The 20423-nt window shown below is 39.2% G+C and overlaps 1 protein-coding gene across 2 annotated transcripts in view; it reads right to left on the bottom strand.

Annotated features, from left to right (window-relative positions):
* The window catches only part of pxdn (peroxidasin), a 121008-nt gene that overhangs the window by 71421 nt on the left and 29164 nt on the right, over positions 1–20423 (bottom strand). For both annotated transcript variants that reach the window (XM_081347627.1, XM_081347626.1), the window contains exons 2-7: positions 12148–12219; positions 11858–11929; positions 9399–9470; positions 7551–7622; positions 3824–3895; positions 2426–2595 (exon numbers count right to left, since the gene is read on the bottom strand). In XM_081347627.1, the coding sequence (XP_081203753.1) occupies positions 2426–2595; positions 3824–3895; positions 7551–7622; positions 9399–9470; positions 11858–11929; positions 12148–12219 (530 nt within the window). The remainder of the gene's footprint in view (positions 1–2425; positions 2596–3823; positions 3896–7550; positions 7623–9398; positions 9471–11857; positions 11930–12147; positions 12220–20423) is intronic.

Consider the following 20423-nt stretch of genomic DNA (forward strand, 5'->3'; position numbering starts at 1 on the left):
GTCTCTGGAAAGGGGAAGACACCACAGTGTCCCTGACAGCAACGTGTACCATGTCTTCGCTGACCAGCAAGGAGCCACCAAAATCAGTGACAGACCCTCCCGTTGCACCCTGTCCAGGATGGGCTGTATCATTTCCAACTGCGTAAACACATAAAACAGGGTCAGCGAGTGCTCCTGCCCGTGATCGAGAAAAACAGCTGGCAGTGAGTGTTTTCTGCTGATGCAAAAAGATCCACATCAGCCCTACTGAACCGATCCCAGATCTGCGCCACATCCGAGGGTGCAGACACCACTCTCTGACCTGTGCCCCCCCCCCTGGACAGCAATTCTGCTCCACCATTTATGGTGCTTTCCACTGCATGGTACGGTTCGGTACGGCTCACTTTTTGGCACTTTTCCACTGCATGGTACGCCTCGCTTAAATAGTACCATCTCGGTTGAGGTTCCAAGCTAAAAAAACTATACTAAAATGTGACATGTAAACACTGCAGATCACTGATTGGTCAGAAAGAAAAATCACTACCAGTGGCATTTGATTTGATTTGAATCTGCTAGATTTAAATAGTCAGCAACAGCCAGCTTCATTTGTTCGCACAATTTAAAAAAATAATAATAATTGAGAAACGAAATGGCTGAATCGTGGTCAGTAGACAAGGTGCAGACATTCCTCTCGTTGGTAGCCGAGGAGCGGATCCAGCGAGAGCTGGATGGGGCGACCAGGAATGAAAACATTTTTCAACAACTATAAAGATCAGTCAATAATCCAACCCACTTTGAAGCGGTACTAAACTGCAGTGGAAAAGCAAACCGAGCCAAAGCGAGCTGAGCCGTGCTGTGCTGAGCCGTACGAGCAGTACCATGCAGTGCAAAAGCGCCATTAGATGGCCCGGGACGTGCACTGTCCTGAGTGACGCTAAATGTCCGCTGCCACATATAAAGAGCATCCATGACAATTGTAACAGGGGAGGAGAGCGAGTAACCCCTTGCCTGTGTATATATCCGACACCACTGCTGTGATGAGAAGAGATACATGTTTGCTCTACAAGTGCTGGACAAAGTGTTTCACTGCCAGAAGAACCGCCTGCAATTCCAAATAATTTGTGACGCTCTTTCAGCAATGCCGACCACTCCCCTCTTACAGAGCTCCCAATCCATGTTGTAACGCATCTTTCGTCACTACTTCACATGACAAAACCCCGCCCAGGGGAATTCCCTCGGTCAACAGGTCCGGGTTTCCCCAGGAGATCAGAGCTTGAACGCACAATGGCTTTATCGTCACCCGTCTGTTTAAATGGTGTGTATAGCGTCCAGCCCACTGCTTAGTGCCCAGTGATGGAACGCACGCATGAAGAGGAGACCCAGCCAAACGACTGCTATCATAAGGCCATAAGCCCCAGCAGTTGCAAAACTGTTAGGAAACGCATTGGCCTGCCCAGCAGAAACAGACAGCTGTGAAAATCCACTGCCCTCTGTGCTGACAACATAGCTGTCTCCTGCACTGAATCCATCTCTAAACCGAGAAATAAAATCTGCTGACTCGGGACCAGCGAGCTCTTTTTGAGATTTCTTAAGAATCCCAGAGCTTGTAAATGGGAGACAAGTACTTGTGTTTGAGAGAAACTCTGCTCTGAGAAAATGCCTAATGAGCATTTTATTATTTTATTTGCAAAAAAACATTGTCAAATCCAAACAGATATTTACCTGAAAATTACTGTTAGACCAACCTGAAAAACCTGAAAAACCTGAAAACAACAACTAGGCCTATATATATATATATATATATATATATATATATATATATATATATATATATATATATATATATATATAACCTATAAGTAAAAATTAACTATATTAACTGAAATAAAAAATAAAAACTGCCTGAAACATTGTTAAAAAAAATTACTATGAATTTCAGGCACCCACTGTTGCCTTATTTACTTTTCTACCATATATTTAACAGATTTTTTTTTTGCTTTTTTTTTTTCAGTGAACACTGAACTGGTAATTAGCCCAATATTTGAATCTGAGCTGGCTTTTTCCCAGTCGACAATTTTGATCTCACAAAAGCCCAGTTGAGATGACCTGTATTTGTTTCACAGATGGTTGAAATGAAAAGTTACGCTTGACCCTTCACTCCCTCAAACATTTGACGAGGAGGTGGCGTAGCATGTGAACAATGATACATCTGGGAAATCACTCCATAATCCAGCTCACAAAACCAGATCAGCATCTGTTTTTTATTATGATGACTAACATGTTCAAAGACATGCAGTGGGTCCCATGGAGTAGAATAATGTGGATGTGGTGAATGGGGGCAGATACTGTAAATATTGCAACAATTTACTGCCTGTTGATCATTTTGATTTGAACAGAACGAGTACATTGGCTTGTGAAGTGTGTTTATGTGCGTGAATGGCCTCACCACAGTTGAGCTCCTCTGCAGTGAGAGTGGCGACCGAGCGTCCCTGCAAACGGCTTGGATAGTCGCAAGTAGCTGCGGCTTGAGCGTTCCCAGACTCTGCATACTGCTTCAACAGATCGGCCAACCACAGCAGTTCACAGTCACAGTGCAGCGTGTTTGAGTCGAGGCGCCTAAAACACCCACAAACACAAAAATCTCAATAAAATTAAGGCAATTCTTTGGTTAAAATAAAACAGTTTACATTTTTTTGTGAAGCATAAATTTACACTTGTAGCAAATCGGAAAACAACGTTGATATATTTGTAGCTAAGTTGGTGTGTTTGAGTCAAGATGGTAATCCTCATTCTGTGAAATGCAACACTCAATACACTTTTGTAAATCCTGCAGTAAGTGTACCTCAAATGTTAACCCTGGTTTTGCAGAACAAGATTTACTATCTAGATCAGTTGATAAAAAGTTTTTTAGAACACCAATCCAAAATCAGCTAAATTTGCACTGATCTTTAATAGATTTTAAGTTATTTAGTTCATCAAAACATTTAAACGCCTAAAATTATAAACAACTTCCTCTTAACAAATATTCAAAAATGACTTTTTAACATCCTCATCTAAAGTTATGACACTAAAGGCCCTTTCACACCAAGGATGATAACTATAACGATAAAGATATAGTTCTAAAAATAGTTCTCAATATTAAAGAATAGCAGAGACCACACCACAACTATAATTATATTGTTGGAATCCCTTTCCAAAAGATTTTTTCCGGCTGATGAACAATAAAAACATTGACAGCCAATCAGAATCCATCCTGTTTTCAGAGCTCGATCATTTAAAGCGGCAAACGACAAAACTGCAGCATGTGCTTAGAATAAGCAGAACAAAATCATGCGCTGGCCTTAAAGGAACACTCCACCGTTTTTTCATATTAAACTATGTTATTCTCTTAACTAAGACGAGTTGATACATATCTCTCTCGTCTCAGTGCGTGCACTCAATCGCTCTGGCACGCGGCGACACTTTGATAGCACTTAGCTTAGCCCAGTTCATTCATTAGGATCCAGACAGAGATGAAGTTAGAAGCGACCAAACACCTCCACGTTTTCCCTATTTAAATACAGTTACACGAGTAGTTACACGATCAAGTATGGTGACACAAAATAAAACGTGGCGCTTTTCTAAGCGGGTAAAAAGGATAACTATAATGTATGGCGGAATAGCACTTGGGACTCTGGATTTTTCAGGTGTGACTTTTTACTGCGCCGAGTCTTTGGTGGCTAAAGTGGAACACAACCAACTTTGAGTTTTTCAAGATCTAATTGATAAACAAATAAAGAGACAGTCTCTGAGCAACCTAATGCTTTACCCATCCATAAATAAAGTCAGCTTGAGTAATACTCACAGTCTCTTCATGGACTGCAGGTGGGAGAAGGTTCCTAAAGCAAGATGAGTAATTCTGTTGTTGTGAAGAAACCTGCAGTAGATATCAATGAGAGGCGCACAGATTCAAAATCAGGCATATATAATCTGTGACCAGGACAGGAAAAACACAACACATGCCATAAAATAAGTCATTTGTTTAAACTTTGAAATCTACTCCAATTGTTGTTGTTGTTGTTCTTTTTGAGGAAAATGTGATATTTGTGTTTTAGGTGATCTGACAAATTCTTTTGGGGGGGATCATGAAAGCTAAGCTTTTTTTTTTTTTTTACAATTTTATTTGCGATGCATCAGTTTTTATGGCCCTGACATTTGTAGCGTACCTATTGTAACCTAGTTAACTGCTGGAGGGACATGATGTTATCTCGATTTGTACTGTAACTAGAGGTCGCAAAAACCTCTGATATTTTGAGAAAAGGCCAATGAGAATTGGCGAGTGAAATTTGCATATGCCACTCCCCCAGACATACGGGTATAAAAGGAGATGGTATGCGTCTACTCAGTCAGGCTTGTGCTGAGGTCATTTCAGCGGGTAGTTCAGTGCTGTGGTAGGAGGGAAACAATAGCCGCGTTTCCATTACCCTTCAAATTGCGCAAATTGAAATTGCGAATTGAAAATACGCTCAATGGAAACACGTCAATTTCGCAAAAACTCCCATTTATCGCAAAAAAGTTTTTACGCTCGTATGAGGTGGTTTTTCAGGCAATTCGAAAAAGAAATATTTCGCAAAACTGCAATGGAAACAGTTTTTGCGCATTTACAGGTCACCTGACTTAGAAGGCGTGGTGTGTTTGGACAGAATACGAGACGGAGTTCTTTACTGAATTCATAAAAGACAAAAGAATGACAGAAATACTGGATTCTAAACCTCAAAGAAATGCCACAATCAAGTCCTCGGAGCAGAAATGAGTGAGAAAAACCCAGAAACACCTCATATGTGCCGCTCACAGACACAGTATAAGGGTCTTTCCTTGCCATTAATGCTTGGATAACACGCCTACGTTTCCTTCCATTAATAATAATGTCTAGTGCGGTACGTGGCTGTGATATATATATAAACTTACCAACGTCCGTTGCCATGATTTTTGGAATGACTTATCGCGGGAGGAAAAAAATGACGCTTTAGTCGCGTAACATTGGTTAATGGAAACGGCGTCATTTTGCAATAGTTTTTTATCGATATTTAGAAAAAAAAAATCACTAAAGTTTTGCGCGAATCTTTAATGGAAACGCAGCTAATGTCTCATTCCCTCCATCTTATAGACCATGAATCACCACATGAAAAGAAGTCTCAGTGGTAGGTCCTGCGCGATCGAGTTTGCATGGGATGTGAGTGGCCCTTCAGTCGCTGCTGACTCCAAAGGAGGAGATGGCGTGCGAGTTGCGACATGAGCGCAAACAGTCTTGGCGGTTTATAGAGGCTACTGTCACCATGTTGTCCATCCCAATCAACGGCCGAAACCTCCGCAGGGCAAGTACAACCAGGCATCTTTGCCTGTCACCGAGGTAAAAAGGACGGCAGTGAATATGGGCGGGCACCTGGTGAACTGAATCACATAGCTGAGTCTGGCTGTCCTGATGAGCCAGCGAGACGGGTTGAGGAGTACGTCTCCTGGGAAAGAGCAGCTTCCACCATACCTGGGTCGCCCATGTCAGGGACACTTTGAAGCCTTCTTCAAGTTCTTGGTGCTCACCTGAAGGACAGGTGGCTTTGCTTTCCTGTGGGTGGCTCGACGCTGCGCCCAGGCTGTGGGTTCGGACTGTGGAGTAGCTGGTGTGGCTGCCACAGTTAGAGGCCCTTGGTGATGAGCAGATGGGGTGTGGGACCTCAGTGGCCTGTAGGTGGAATCTCACTTAGGCAAGATGCTATTGGCCTCCGTCTGCTTCTTGACTGCCAAATGGAGGCATCAAGAAAGTGAACCTTGTCGCCGTCATTCATTTCAGCAAGGATGAGCCAGAAGATGGAGTTCCTGGACCGCCATGAAGGATATCACCTGGCTAACAGCCCAAGCCATGACCATAGGGCGAAGTCAGTCACCGGGCGAAGTCGGTCACCGAACGTAGTTTCTGCATCAATATCGGCTCAGAAATACCCTCATGCCGTTCTTTTAGTGCCTTGGCCTGATGGACCTGCAGGATGGCCATAGGATACAGAGCGGAGGCAGCCTTTCGCTGTCAGAGACAAAGTGATAAAGTTTGTGAGGGAGACCAGGTGGCTGCATTTTTACGGGCATAAACACACCGCAATTGCATGCTCCACCTGTGGGACCTATGTGTACCCCCTGGTTGCCCCACTGTCGAGGGTTGTGAGGGTGGAAGAGCTGGCAAAGCAGGACCTGGCAGTAAAAGGTGCTTTCCACGACTTTGTCAGCTCTTCATGCACTTCCGGGAAGAAAGGCCCAAGAGGCCATTCGCTTCGAGTCCAGCTCTTCTGAGCCCAGATACCAGTAATCCAGCCACGAATGTTCGGGACAGGGCAGTGGATTCCACTCCAGCATGATGCCTCTCGGCCCGGGCAAGCATGGCTGCCAAGTCTGCGGCCTTGTGCATAGCAGAAGGACTGGGATGGGGAGCAACTGAAGTACCGTAAACTGAAGTAGTACCAAATCATTAAGACTTAAATTTAAGGAGGGACCAGATATCTGAAGGCCAGAATATCATAGAGGCTTGAGGGTGGGCTCTTTTGAATATTATGATAGTAAATAACTAAAGTACCAAGCAACCACTCAGAATACCCTAGTATTCTGTATAATGTATATCAATGTACTAAAAAATACCCAACACACCTTATCATTGTGAGTTTTGCTAGTATATTAAAAGTATTTTTCTTATTTCAATTTTTGAGAACTAAACCGTAAACTAATTTTTTCAGGATTCTTTAATGAATAAAAAGTTCAAAAGAACAGTGTTCATTTTAAGTAGATATCTTTTGTAACATTATGAATGTTTTTACTGTCACTTTTGATCAATTTAATGCGCCCTTGCTGAACTTTTGAATGGTAGCGTATCATGGTTTCCACAAAAATATGTTTTCAGCATTGATAGTAATCAGAAAGGTTTGTTGAGCATTGAATCAGCATATTAGAATGATTTCTGAAGGATCATGTGAGAGTGAAGACTGGAGTAATGAGCTAAAAATTCAGCTTTGCATCACAGGAATAAATTACAATTTAAAATATATCCAAATGGAAAACAGTTATTTTAAATAGTAATAATATTACATTGTTATAATATATTTTTAAATGCAGTCTTGGAGAGCATACGATTTTTTTTTATTTTTTATCTTAATTATCACAAACATTTGACTGGTAATGCATATGCTCTGTGGAATAGAGATGCAAAGATGAAGGTCCACAGGGACGTTCTTGCTTTATACCAGGACAGAAGGGGTTACTTTCAGGGATGACATTACTGTTCACAACTACTCATATAAATAACAGGAGGGTTAGTTTCATTAATCACCATCCAGATGCAGATTATATTCATGTTCACTTCTTCACCACACAGTAGATTCTGGCTTACAAACTCCAGTACTGAATTGGTCAATCACCATGATGAACTAAAATGACAACATTTTTGAACATTTTGTCACTACTTAATTTATTATTATTACTAGTATTGTGTTATCATGACTAAACATGATAAACATGATTGATGATTTGAGGTTTGAAATGCATGCAAAACTCACAGCCGCTCAAGCTTGGGTAGATGAGAGAAAGACTCAGGCTCCAATGACTCAATGTTGTTGAAGTGCAGGTATCTGTGAGAGAGATTCATATGTTTTAATTCCCATTAACATGGTATCTAGATCAAACACACTATTAATGCTTTTCCACAGATTTTTTACTTCATTTTGAACATGTTATTTACACAGCATGTTTTGTGCCTAATGTCTGTTAACACAGAACCTTCCATAATCTTGTGTATTTTTACCAAGATAAAAATAATAGGACAGGACTTGATTTTATCATTGAAAATGTATTGTGCACCATCCCAGAATGGAGACCATTATTTAATTTTCTTTAAAGGGGTCATATGATGCTATTTTATAAGGTCATTATTTTGTTTATTAGGTGTACAAGAATAGATTAACATGTTTTAATGTTCAGAAAACACATTATTTTTCACATACTGTACATTATTGCAGCACCTCTATTCTCAGTCTGTCTGAAACGCTCTGATTTCTACAAAGCCCCTCCTTCCAAAAACTCCAGAGTGCTCTGATTGGCCAGCTGACCCAGTGCGCTCTGATTGGCCAAACACTTCAACACGTGTCAGAAATGTAACAACTCTCACCATAACCGTGAGCTTCAGCTTCCAAGGCTTCTAAAGCAATTGTATACACAAACAGATAAATGTCTGCAGCTCTGTTATATAGAATAAATCCCTTTTGTGGGGAACTATGAGCTTTCTAACTTTGCAGATCTTATACATGAAAAAATAGCTAAATTACACTCTAAAGGAAAAAGAAAACAAAGCATCATATGACACCTTTAAAATAATGTACACCGCTCAATCAGGCACAATAAGACCAGGGACGTATATTGACAAAGCAAACACAATTTAGTTTCATTTCATGTTGATTTGAACAATATGAACGAGGTGATAACAAAATTCCAACTCTGTGACATCATAAATAGCTCTTGCTACAAGTTTAATATGCTGTGGGTTTAAATGAAGATAACAATATCAGAAACAAAAGGTCATGGAGAGTAATAAGAAATACTTTAAGTGATTGTAAAATGTGCTTATGTTTTCCTGGCACATATATATATATATATATATATATATATATATATATATATATATATATATATATATATATATATATATATATATATATATATATATATATATATATATATATATATATATATATATATATATATATATATATATATATATATATTAAACATCAGTATCTGCATTCTAGCCAGATGCAAGTGAGAAGTTTATGAACATGTTATCAAAACCTGACATATTAGAAGATATCACTAAATAACTAAAAAAGTGGAACAATACAAGAAAATATGTGCTATTAATCCCAAGGGAAGGTTCTCTGTAAAATCTACATGTAAATGTTATGTTGTTTTAGGATTTACACTCCCCAGTTTGGCATTGTGCTTTATCAAATTTCTTTGTGTAAAACACGGATCAATTTTCACCATACCTTTAAAAAAATAGTTCAGCCAAATATAAAAACTTCTGCAATAATTTACACACCAATCCTATATGAATTTCTTTCTTTTGTGGAATACAAAAAGATCAATTTTGAATGTTGTTATTTTCAATGCAATTGCTATAAGTTGGGACTTATATTGCATTTTTCACCATAAAAATATCATTATAGTGTCCATACAATTTTTTTTTCCCCCAAGTCTTCTGAAGCGATACAATAGCTTTGTGTGAGGAACATAAATTGTTTTTATTCAAGAGATGACAATTTTCATTTTTGGAGAACTATTCCAAACATTTTGGTTACTATAGCCAGAATTAACATGGAAAGGAAACTTAGACAGGGCAGAGGGTCACTTACAGTTGTTCTAGAGAGACGAGCCCCTTAAAAGCTTCTCGGTCGATCGCCTGAATTTCATTCTTGTACAAATAGCTGGAAGAAATATTCAGGGATATCACAAGGGTTAGGGTTGAATGTCAACACACACACACACACACACACACACACACACACACACACACACACACACATGCACTCACAGAAAAAAGAAAACAGGTCAAAATAAACTTGTCATATCATATAATGAAGGAATAAAAGAAGAATTAAATTAACAGGAGATTGTTGCATATTGACTGCATATTGGTAACACAGAAGGGGCCTGTGGGAAACAGGAACACATGTTTGTGGTTTCCCTGTCTAGGGACAGAGGGCTGTTGAGAACGAGGGCTCATTCACATAAACCACATGATCCACTGACCTTGAGGACGATGATACCATCCCACAGGAAGTATATGTCAAGTCAAGTCAAGTCATCTTCATTTATATAGCGCTTTTAACAATGTAGATTGTTCCAAAGCAGTTTTACAATGATAATGCTAAGAGAATATGTGCTGCAGCATATATACATACACATGTAAATATATACATACATACACATGTATATATTCCATACACATATGCAAGATTTTCATATATAAGCAACACTTCTCTTTAGTATTAAACAGTGCAAAACGTGATCAAACCTAAGTTATGAGAATTAGTTATGAGAGCTGTTCAAGTTGTTTAAGAATCTGCAAATATGCCAACTGAATATTATTGCTATAATGGGGTCATTAGTAAAAATTAGGGATGCACCATTTTTTGGCCAATACGACAACGATTTTAACAAACAACTACCGACTGATTCCTGATATTTTGTAACTTGATCACTTATTTGAACTTTTTCCATTAAAATAGATTGTGATGACAAGGTTTAGGGCCCTATCTTACACCCGGCGCAATGCAGCGCCAAGCGCGGCACTAGTGTGTTTTTTGCTAGGTTCAGCCCGACGCAGTTATCATTTTCACATCCTGCGCCATGTTGTTTAAATAGCAAATGCATTTGCATCCATTTGTGCGCCCATGGGCTGCTGGTCTGAAAACAAGGTGTGTTCTGGTGGATTGTTGGCGCGTTGCTATTTTGAGGCAACAGAAATAGACTGCGACTGAAAATTGACCGACAGAAACCTGGTCTAAAGTCAATGGCGCAGTTTTTTTTGTTGTTATTTAATGAGCGCGTTAGTAATGTGCGCCTATAGGCGGGTCCACAACACGCGTACACTCTGCTTATTACACACAGGGATGCACAGCAGCACACAAACATGCCAAATATTTAAAATAAAAGGATTACAATGTAAAAGATTATTATTGTGTAGCCTACATAAAGATATGGTGGAATCCAGCTTGTCCCGTAGATGGTCTGCTTTTGCGCTCTGGAGACACGTTCGGTCTTTCCACTATCAAATTCCGTCATGTAAATAGAGAATCCACCATGGTGCGAGCGCAACTGGCATTTAAAGGGAATAGGAGATGAGACTCTGATTGGTTTATTGCATGTTACGCCCAAAACACACCCATTACTCATTAAGAGAATAGGGAATAACTATCGGTTTGTTATACTGGATTTTTCATGCTATTGGTGATATGCCAATAGTCTTAAATTCTTTTTGATTTAAAAACTTTTTTCGCATTACAGTTATAAGTTGTAGGGGAGGGGATGGATGTGACAACTAAAAAATAATGTCAATGCCAAATTGAAATCTTGGTGGTTCTAAAAACAAACTTAATTTTCTTAAGGAAAATTTATATATTTATTTACTTTAATTTTGGGGTGAAATATGAGCCTGGCATTTTCTTGAGAGGTTTGATGAGATTCAACTACACGTACTTTACTCTTTTTGTATTATCTGACCAGCTGAATTTAGATCTTTCCTTATCTAGGCAAAACCAGGTGTGAAACATTTCATACAAGTGACTATTTAAATATAAACACAGGCTGCTCTCACCACAAATAAAGTTTGAGATTCTCGAATTGCCCTGTGACGAACAAAGACAGGAACTGTGCAACGCCTAAGCAGAGAGCAATTATTCCATCTCCGTCTGATCTCTGCACTTTTGGGTCAGGGCCGTCAGACAGATAATTTCACAGTGCAGACAGTTACATTCCCCATATGTGTGAGAGCTTCATTCCATGACCTCAACTCTTTACTGTGTAAAACTGGTGAAGATGGAAGTTTTATCATACAACACCTACAATAATGTACTTTTAAACTTTATGATGTGCCTTCAGTCAGTGGTTAAAGAGTCAACTGTACTTAGAGTCAATATAAACTGTTCAAATCAACAGTACTTAAGAGTCAATATTACTTTACTGCTTCAACTCTGGCACACTATTATGCATAAAGTATCTCTCATTCCACACTTTCTATCTATACTTTTTATAGAATCTATAACCAAATCTGTTCCATAAGAAGTCAAATCAGAATTAAACATAAACTTACAGATATTTGAGGTTTTCCAAATCTTCAAAGGCTCCTCTTGGGATTTTTCTGATGTGGTTATTATTTAAAAGGCTTAAAGAAAGAGGAAAGAAATGAATAAGACATTAAAACAGATGGGCATGCATAATACATGTGTCAAACAAATGTACATGATCCAAAATGTTTAGTTCTGTTTAATTTGGTTTCATGAAACCAAAAAAGCAAGTTAATGCCAATAACAAAAACAGCAATCATATCATAGAGTAAGTTTTACAAGGTGGCAAGACTTTAGAAAAAACATGGACACTTACAGTGTATTGAGATTCTTCAACCGCCTAAAGGAGCCTGGCTGTAAATCCTTGATTTTGTTGAATCTCAAATCTCTGGAAACAAAAAATAAACACTTTTAGATAAAAAAAGAAGAAGTGTATGTTATTGCATTTGCAATGTTATTTTATGCACACAGCGTTGTCATGTATTAAGTAAATCCCATTTTTTTAGAATATTACATAACTTTAGTGACAATCATTAACAGGCTTAATTTAAAACACCTCTTGAAAAACAGAGAATAGCAGAAAATATATGTCTGCTCATTCTGCTGTTGTGGTTCTGAATACAAATTAAAATTTCAGTGCTACCCATGACATTATACATCATCAAACTCCAACCTAAGAAGTGTGGAGTGCCACAAGGCTCTGTCTCAGGCCCTTTAATGTATTGCTTATATATGCATCTTTCAGCTGATATTAAAGGTACAGCTGATATTACAAGGAACTAGCTTACACTTTTATGACATGCAGCTCTATGTCCTTGACACTAGATGTAATTTCACTGCTTTCTAAGAGTACATTTAGGACATTTAAAGCCTTGATGACTTATGTCCTTCTGCAAATTCTGATAAAAACGAGATGTTAATAAGACCAACCATTTCAAGATTTTCTTTTAATATAATGTCTCTAGACTCTATGTCTCTAGATATCAATTTCAAGCCACTTTGTCAGTGTCCCTATACACCATGTTATCATAGTGGCATGTAAATAATGAATAGGTTCAAGCATTTGTAAATTCGAGATGCAGGAGTCAAGAGTTCTTGCCATGTCCAGAGGACATAAACAGTGTCAGAATATCTAGTTTCACAGCTACTTTGGTGGCCTGTTACTTACTTAATTATCAATTATAAATAATTTAATTTAATTATAAAATACTTGCATTTAAATGCTCTGATTTAAAGTACTGATTCCTCAGAACCCCAATAACTCCCCCTTAATGTAACAAATACTTTTGTATTTAAATTATTCCCAACACATGTTAGAAGTAAGGTTGAAAATATATTCAATCTCTTCCTCTATCCTTTATGGCCCCTGAGATTCTGAATACACTCTCTCGGCTAAAGTCTAGACATATCGGTTTAGCCAGCCATATAACTAACTTTTTATAGATATGCGCTCAACTGTGCTGTATTGTTAGGTCTGCTGGAATCCCGACTATTATTCTCAGGATATAACAGAGTTTGTGAACTATAATTAGGGACTAAGACTAACATTATCACTATTTTCTCTGACTTTACCTCATATGCTCCTGTCCTGGTCAGATTCAGCTGACCCACCGCTAACAATCTCCATTATCCCCCACCTACACCTATATTTGCAGCTCTGTATCTAATATCAGTCATATTGTAAGCCAGCAAGTGAAAGATATTTCCCTGAACACTGCTTGGATCGCTCCAGTAATCTCAGGATGGGCTCCAAACTAACAATCACCAACTATTATATTTTATTTAACAACAAATCAACAAGTGACCATTACAATTTGCAGTAACACTTTATTTTACAGTGTCCTTGTTACATAACATGTACTTACCATAGTAATAACAGTAAATTATGCATGATTACATGCAACTAACCCTCAACCGAATTCTAATCCTTCCCGAACCCTATAGTAAGTACATGTAGTTGCTTAGTATTACTCAGTACTTAAATATATAATAATAACACTGTAACAATAACACCTAAAAATAAAGTGTAACCCAATTTTCTATAACTATTTTTTTTTTTACTTTGTCCTAGACAATTGTTTAAGCCACCATGAATGTCGATCCTTTCAAGATTTCTTCCTCCTGCTTAATCTCAGTTTTTTTTTTTTTTTCTAGCCACAGTTGCCTTTGGTTTGCTCACACAGAGTATTAAGACAGGTTTCTCAGTGCAGCTGTTTTGAAACAATATGTATAGTGAAATGTGCTATTTGAATTGAATAAAACTGAAACTGTACTTGATTGACAATTGTTTTGTGTCTTTGGTGCATTTGTCAGTACACTGAAACAGGCATGGAGTAGTAGGGGAGGGTACTAGAGCTCAGTATCTTCACTGAATGTAATTTACCTTATTATGAGAACAAATAACTAAAGGATAACATTGCAGGCAATAAAAGGATGGCTGTGTTTTTCTGTTGCAGAGATCATTGATTTGACTTGCAAAACCCACCAAACTGTAAGTAGGGCATGCACCAACTTACACATGCCCTATGAGATACTGAACAGAGAACGAACTTCAAGCAATAACCAGGTCCAAAAGCTGGTGATTAAAGCTAAAAGTTACCTTTCAAGGGAACTCGCGCTGCGTCGATAATTGATGCTGTGGGAACGCACTGCGTGAATGTGTCAGAAAGCACGTGTGAAATCAGTGTGTGTCTCCCTGCCTTCGCTACAATACGAGTGGGGATACACGCAATTTATGTGTTGTTTGTTTGGGAACAGAGCACGCACGTTAGCTCTAGTAAAAGGGGACTGACAGTGTCCATTCATAAAATTCCTGACGTGTAAGAAAGATATTTTCCGCTCCTGTTGGCTTTCTTCTTGAGGGAAAGAAAGTGGCTCGGATCTCGCGTTTGCTGAGGCAACACGTAGATTATGGGGCTGCAGACTGTAAGAAACAATCTATTGCAGGGGTTGGCAAGTAAGTTTGGCATCGGGCCAAAAAAATAAATTCACCACTAGATGACGGGCCACAACATAGTCAAAGGATAATTTAAGAAATTAATTGATGAAAAATGCAACTAGTATTGCCTTTGACCGACTGTTAGTGTCTTTGGTAGTGAGCTGTTACTCTGTGTTAAATCCTGTAGTAAGACAGTCATTAACAAAAAGCCACATTTGTGTGGCGGTGTCCGAGTTTTACACTGGATAAATGAATAAAGCAGTAGTGACACGTAACCTGGCAAGTATCTTAATTCACCAACTTGCAATACAGACCGCCTTGCTAAAACACACATGTGGGAGATGCGGAATGGATAAAAATAACTTGAATCATCAACAAGTCCATCAATGGCATATTTGAGTCATGCTCTTAACGAACTATGTTTTATTTCCTCTTTCCATATTGTGAATAATAAATGTGTATCATTTTAATTTGCTTGTTACACAATGGAGCTTAACTTATTGTAATAATTATTTGACATAGCCTACTTTTACACTCAGAATTATTCCTTGGCATCCTTACGTACTGCATTTTTTTTATTATTGTTTGCGTGCTGGAGGTATGCTATTATGTCGTGTGCAGAGTGATGTTAACATTTAAGATAGCTGGTGAGAGAAAATGGCACTATCAAAGAGTCTAAAGAGGAAAGTTGACAGTGAAAATAGGGCATACAAAGAAGAATGGAAAGACATCTATTCGTTCATCCTACCTACTGTAGTTTTGTGAATGCAAAGCCGGTGTGTCTTATCTGCAACCAAACGATCCACAGACTCTATGGAATGTCTTCCAGAACTTTTCAAATTAAAAGCTCTCAATTCATCTCAAAATAAAACATTGCTGCAAAAATGTTCTCGTACTTTTATTTTGAGGGCAAAATAACCAAAGACGAAGTGATTGTGAGCAACTGTTGCTGTCTTGACAGATCTATTTCAGAACCAGCCACCATCAAAATAATCTGGCTGCGGGCGCGGGCCGCCTGTTGCCTACCACTGATCTATTGGAATCGGATCTCGCATTTGCTGAGGCAACACAGATTACGGGGACTGCAGACTGCAATAAAAAATCTAGTGGATCAGATCTCGCATTTGCCGAGGCGATGCATAGATTACAGGTCTGCAGACTGCAATAAAGAATCTAGTGGCTCGGATCTCGCATTTGCCGAGGCAGTGCGTAGATTACGGGTCCCCAATATATGTGTGCAAACTAATTATGTGTGTTTGCAAACTATGATTTATTATTCTTTTTGAGTTTGAGATTCTATTATGAACACTCAGCCTGTCATTCAGGCGGTGTATACTTGTCTGGTTGTTTCTTGGCAAAGCAAACCAGTATCGGGCTCTTCCTTTCAGCCTAAACTTGTCACTCCGTATTTTGGCTCAGTGTGGAGCAGATGGCGGCTTTTGGAGTTGGAATTCTGAGTGAGTCAAACCATCTTATGAATTTAGCTATACCAACACCGGTGAGAAACACAATTCAAAGAAAGAGTGAAGGAGGACACCTACATTGTGCTGGAACAGCTACTTCTACCCCAGTACTTGACTTCTCAAGTACTTGACTCTATTCACATCTGCAGGTGTGTTATTCCAACTATTAGGAGGTCTTGTGAGGTCACAGTGTGCATAAATTTAAATGCTGTGAATTCCTCACCAACCAGATAACTAATAAAGCCTCTTGGATAAACATCAAACATTATCTTATTTACAGTTGGGATCTACTGACTTTGACTTGATTTCCCTAGACATTATACATTGACGTGAAAACCCTCATGGAAATTCTACAGGTAAAAACATATGGTTTGCATGTTAGAGAAGAATCTAAACCTAAATCTAAAGAATCTAATTTAAAGAAGAATCTAAAGCCCTAGTATGGTTGATACATATAGTAATATAACTTCTGGTAAACTCATTCTTTCCTCACGTGTACAAGAGTTTAGTGCAGGAGAATGCACAAGGACAAAATGATGATTAGTTGATCATTTAAATCAGTTTTATTAGTTGATAATTTGGAATCAAATAAACTAGTAAACACTAGTAAACAAAAAATGTTGGGTTAAAAACACAATTTGGATCATTTTGATGAACACACACAGCAGTGAGTTAAGTTAAATGTTTGACCCAATATGCTTTCCTGTCCACTATACTGACCAAAAAAGGGAGATAAATAAAAATCCCACAGAGACTGTTTACAGTAACACAGGCAACCGTAATTTTATTATAAGCTAGAACTTGGGCTAAAATTTAGGCAAAAGTAACACAAGGGCAGAAAAGACAACTCAACAGCTTTACAGCTTATATAGTTAAACAAACTTGTTTTTAAAAGTTCAATGACCTTAAAAGAAATGACCAGTTATTTCATTATTTTTTTATCCCACTAATTAACACTCTTATGAATCTTTCTGTTTAAAGAACATTAACCAGACAGGCTAAATGCCTCTTTCTCTGAAGAATGTATGTTTTTCACCAATTTATTGTACCCTTGTTCTTCTTTGCAAATCTGCATGGTCAAGTATACTCTAAAAGCATTTGCTTGTGTCTTTTCTTCAGAAGACATTATTAAAACTTACTATTAAATTGTGACAAATAGACATGTGTGATGACAAATAGAGAAGTAGGTATGTATGTATTTGCATAATTTACTAATTATGCATAATTGTGCATAATTGCACTGACTGGTGCTGAAACAGGGGGTTTCATAACCCTTTAATAGGCAGTGACAACTATACATAATCAATCCATAGGTTGATTCTGGTCACATGTCTGGCCCAGATAAAGCAAGAGACTTCCCTCCAATGTACACATCGTAAATTGGTCCTCTATCACAGATGAACAGGAAACCTCCCTGATTAATCGTCACATAAGGAAATTATAAACCACTAAATTACAGATAAAAATCTTTGTTGTTTTCTCACTTTTGCCAAATGAAATGAGTAAGTGAGTGAAAGAGATTTTGGAAAATGTTCTTCTTGCCATCAGGACACTAAGCCAAGGTTTTTTTCCTTACATTGTCCTGGGAGTCCGGAAACTTCTATCCGAATCATCTGATCTTCTGAAATGCTAGAAGACAAATGGCCCTGTCTGACAGCCCTTATGTTGAGGGATGCCCCCCTCACACAGACATGCTCAGACATGGTTGCACAGATTCCAGCAGACCTCCATCATGCCTCAGGAAACACCCTAAACAAAGACTGAGGTCATCTAGTGCACTGCACAACATACTCAACAGATTCATACCATTCCTTACAAAGATATGGGTCAGCATGGTTTACTAGTCATCCAACAAACAACTAATTCTCTTTCGAATGGGAACTCTACACTGTGTCTTGGTTGGACGCTATGGGGACGCCATCAGCAAATCCTGTGTCTGAAGCATGTGTGAAAACACTGCAATCTGTTTAGTTGTCAACAGTCTGTGACGTCATTAGCCTGAAAGTATACGAGGGCTACTGTAGCACGTCAACAGCTTTTTGTCTTCAGCAGCTGTTAGTATTGTTAGCTTGTAGAGAAGACATGATCATGGAAAATTCTAGCAAGCGTTTTTAGGAAGTATGTACCTCCGTGTCCCAGTTTTTTTACACCTGAGGACACATACGACCTGTGCGTTTATTGCTTGGGAGAGGAGGATTAGCATTTAGTGCATGAAGTTTCTGAATGCACCCATTGTGATAAATTCACAACGAGGAAGCTCTGTTCACGTTTGTCCCTATTCAGGCCCCGCTGTTGCCGAGGCAAAGCGAAGGCTTCAGTGGTGGGGATTGCTGAGAAGTTAGAGAAAAGGCTAGCTCTTTCTCGCGCCTCGATCGCGGGCTTGAGCGATCTGTTGGATCAGGGTGTGTTGTCTCTCGAGACATCCGATCCAGCAGATAGCATGTTGCTGGCACCATTCAGCCAAGAGGAAGCAGATGTGGTTGAAGAAGGCGAGGAAAGTGTGTGTACTGAGTCTTCTCATCCTGCTAGCCCCACATACGGGGAATTGCTGGGGGTCATGGCCTGGCCTGTCAGATTGGATCTGGCTTGAGGGTGTGAAAAACAAAAGTTTATTGTGGTAGACTGGACGAGCGCTTCCTGTTCTATGTTCACCCTTCCCCCATGAGCCTTCCATTCCTTCCCAACCTTCACCCTGAAGTGGAGAAGTCATGGAAGAAGTCATGTTCAGCCCAAATTTATCCAATTCATTATTCAAACTACGCGAATGTGGAAGGATTAGCTGAGTGTGGATATGTGAGGATGCGATTGCAAGCTATCTCTCCCAGGGTAAGTCATCCTCTTTGAAATCTCCTGCCCTGTCATCCAGGTCGCTCTAGACCACCTCGCGCTTCAATGGCAAGGGCGTATGTGGCAGAAGGTCAGGCGGGGGGGCCTTGGACACAATGGCAGCGTTGCAGGCCTACCAGGTAGATCTGCTAAAATATCTGGATCAGGGCCAGAGACTGTCCCCTAAAGTTGTTGCTGAACACAGATATAGCTCTCTGGACCACTAAACAGTCAGCTGCTGCTATCGGTCGCTCGATGGCAGTAATGGTGGTCACAGAGAGGCATCTGTGGCTGGACTTGGCAGACATCAGGGAGAAAGATTTTTTTTTTCTCCTCGATGCCAGTCTTGCCCTTTGAACTTTTTGGCACATCTGTTGAGACAGTGGTTAGAAAGTTTAGAGAGGTGAGGGCACAGTTAGCAACATTTAGGAAATACATCCCGCAACAATCCAGATCCCCGTCTAAAAACCTCAAGAGGTTCAGACCCGCCACAGTCTGAGGACCGGAGGGAGAGGGTGGCTACTTGCGCTCCTCCTTCCTCGAGGAGTCAAGTGCAGAGGAGGCGAGATGCGAGGAAGACAGGACCTCAGGGAAGTGTTTAATAGGAAGTCCTTCGGTAAAGACCCAAATGCTGATGAAAAATAATGATGAAAAATCTCTCCTCTTCCCTTTTTTTTTCTTCCTCCTTTAACTTCTTTCCCCATTTATGAATTACAGATCTAAAGTCTGTAGCCTTAGGGATTTGTCTCCCTCTGGTAACTGCCTACACATTCTGATAGGGTACAGCAGATGACGCAGGTTGATGTATAGGTAGGGCTGCACAATTAATTGTATTTTAATCGCGATAATGATATCTGCCTCTCTCGATTAATTTTAAATAATCGTCGCGATATTTGCCGTTATTTGATCGTTATTTATCCTGAAAACGCTTTTTTTATTTGACATTTGCATTATCTTGCATTGTTAACATGTCCCCACTAGTAGGGTTGCGCGATATGCTCCATTTTCATATCGTCCTATCGTCAGCCTGTGAGATCGGCGATACACGATATTATCGCGAGGGGGGCGGGGCTTACTTATTTGATTATTAACTTGCTTATTTACTCATCAATTTGCTTGTTTTATTACTACGTTTTAAATGAGAATCTTTTTCTATTTTGCTAGCAAAGGTGGAGTGTTTATTAATAGGCTAAATCAGGTTATTTCCTGGTATAGTGAGGTAAAAAAAAAAAAAAAAAGATCCTAATCATTCTTGTATCTGACCATTCTTGTATATTTCAACATGTCAGCGGGAAATTTACGGACACACATTATCCTCTCATGCCGTTACAGATGCAGCATTTTGACTGTAGGCTGCTTCTGCAC

The sequence above is a fragment of the Scardinius erythrophthalmus genome (genome assembly GCF_964197995.2).
Source record: "Scardinius erythrophthalmus genome assembly, chromosome: 19".
Classification (NCBI taxonomy): domain Eukaryota; kingdom Metazoa; phylum Chordata; class Actinopteri; order Cypriniformes; family Leuciscidae; genus Scardinius; species Scardinius erythrophthalmus.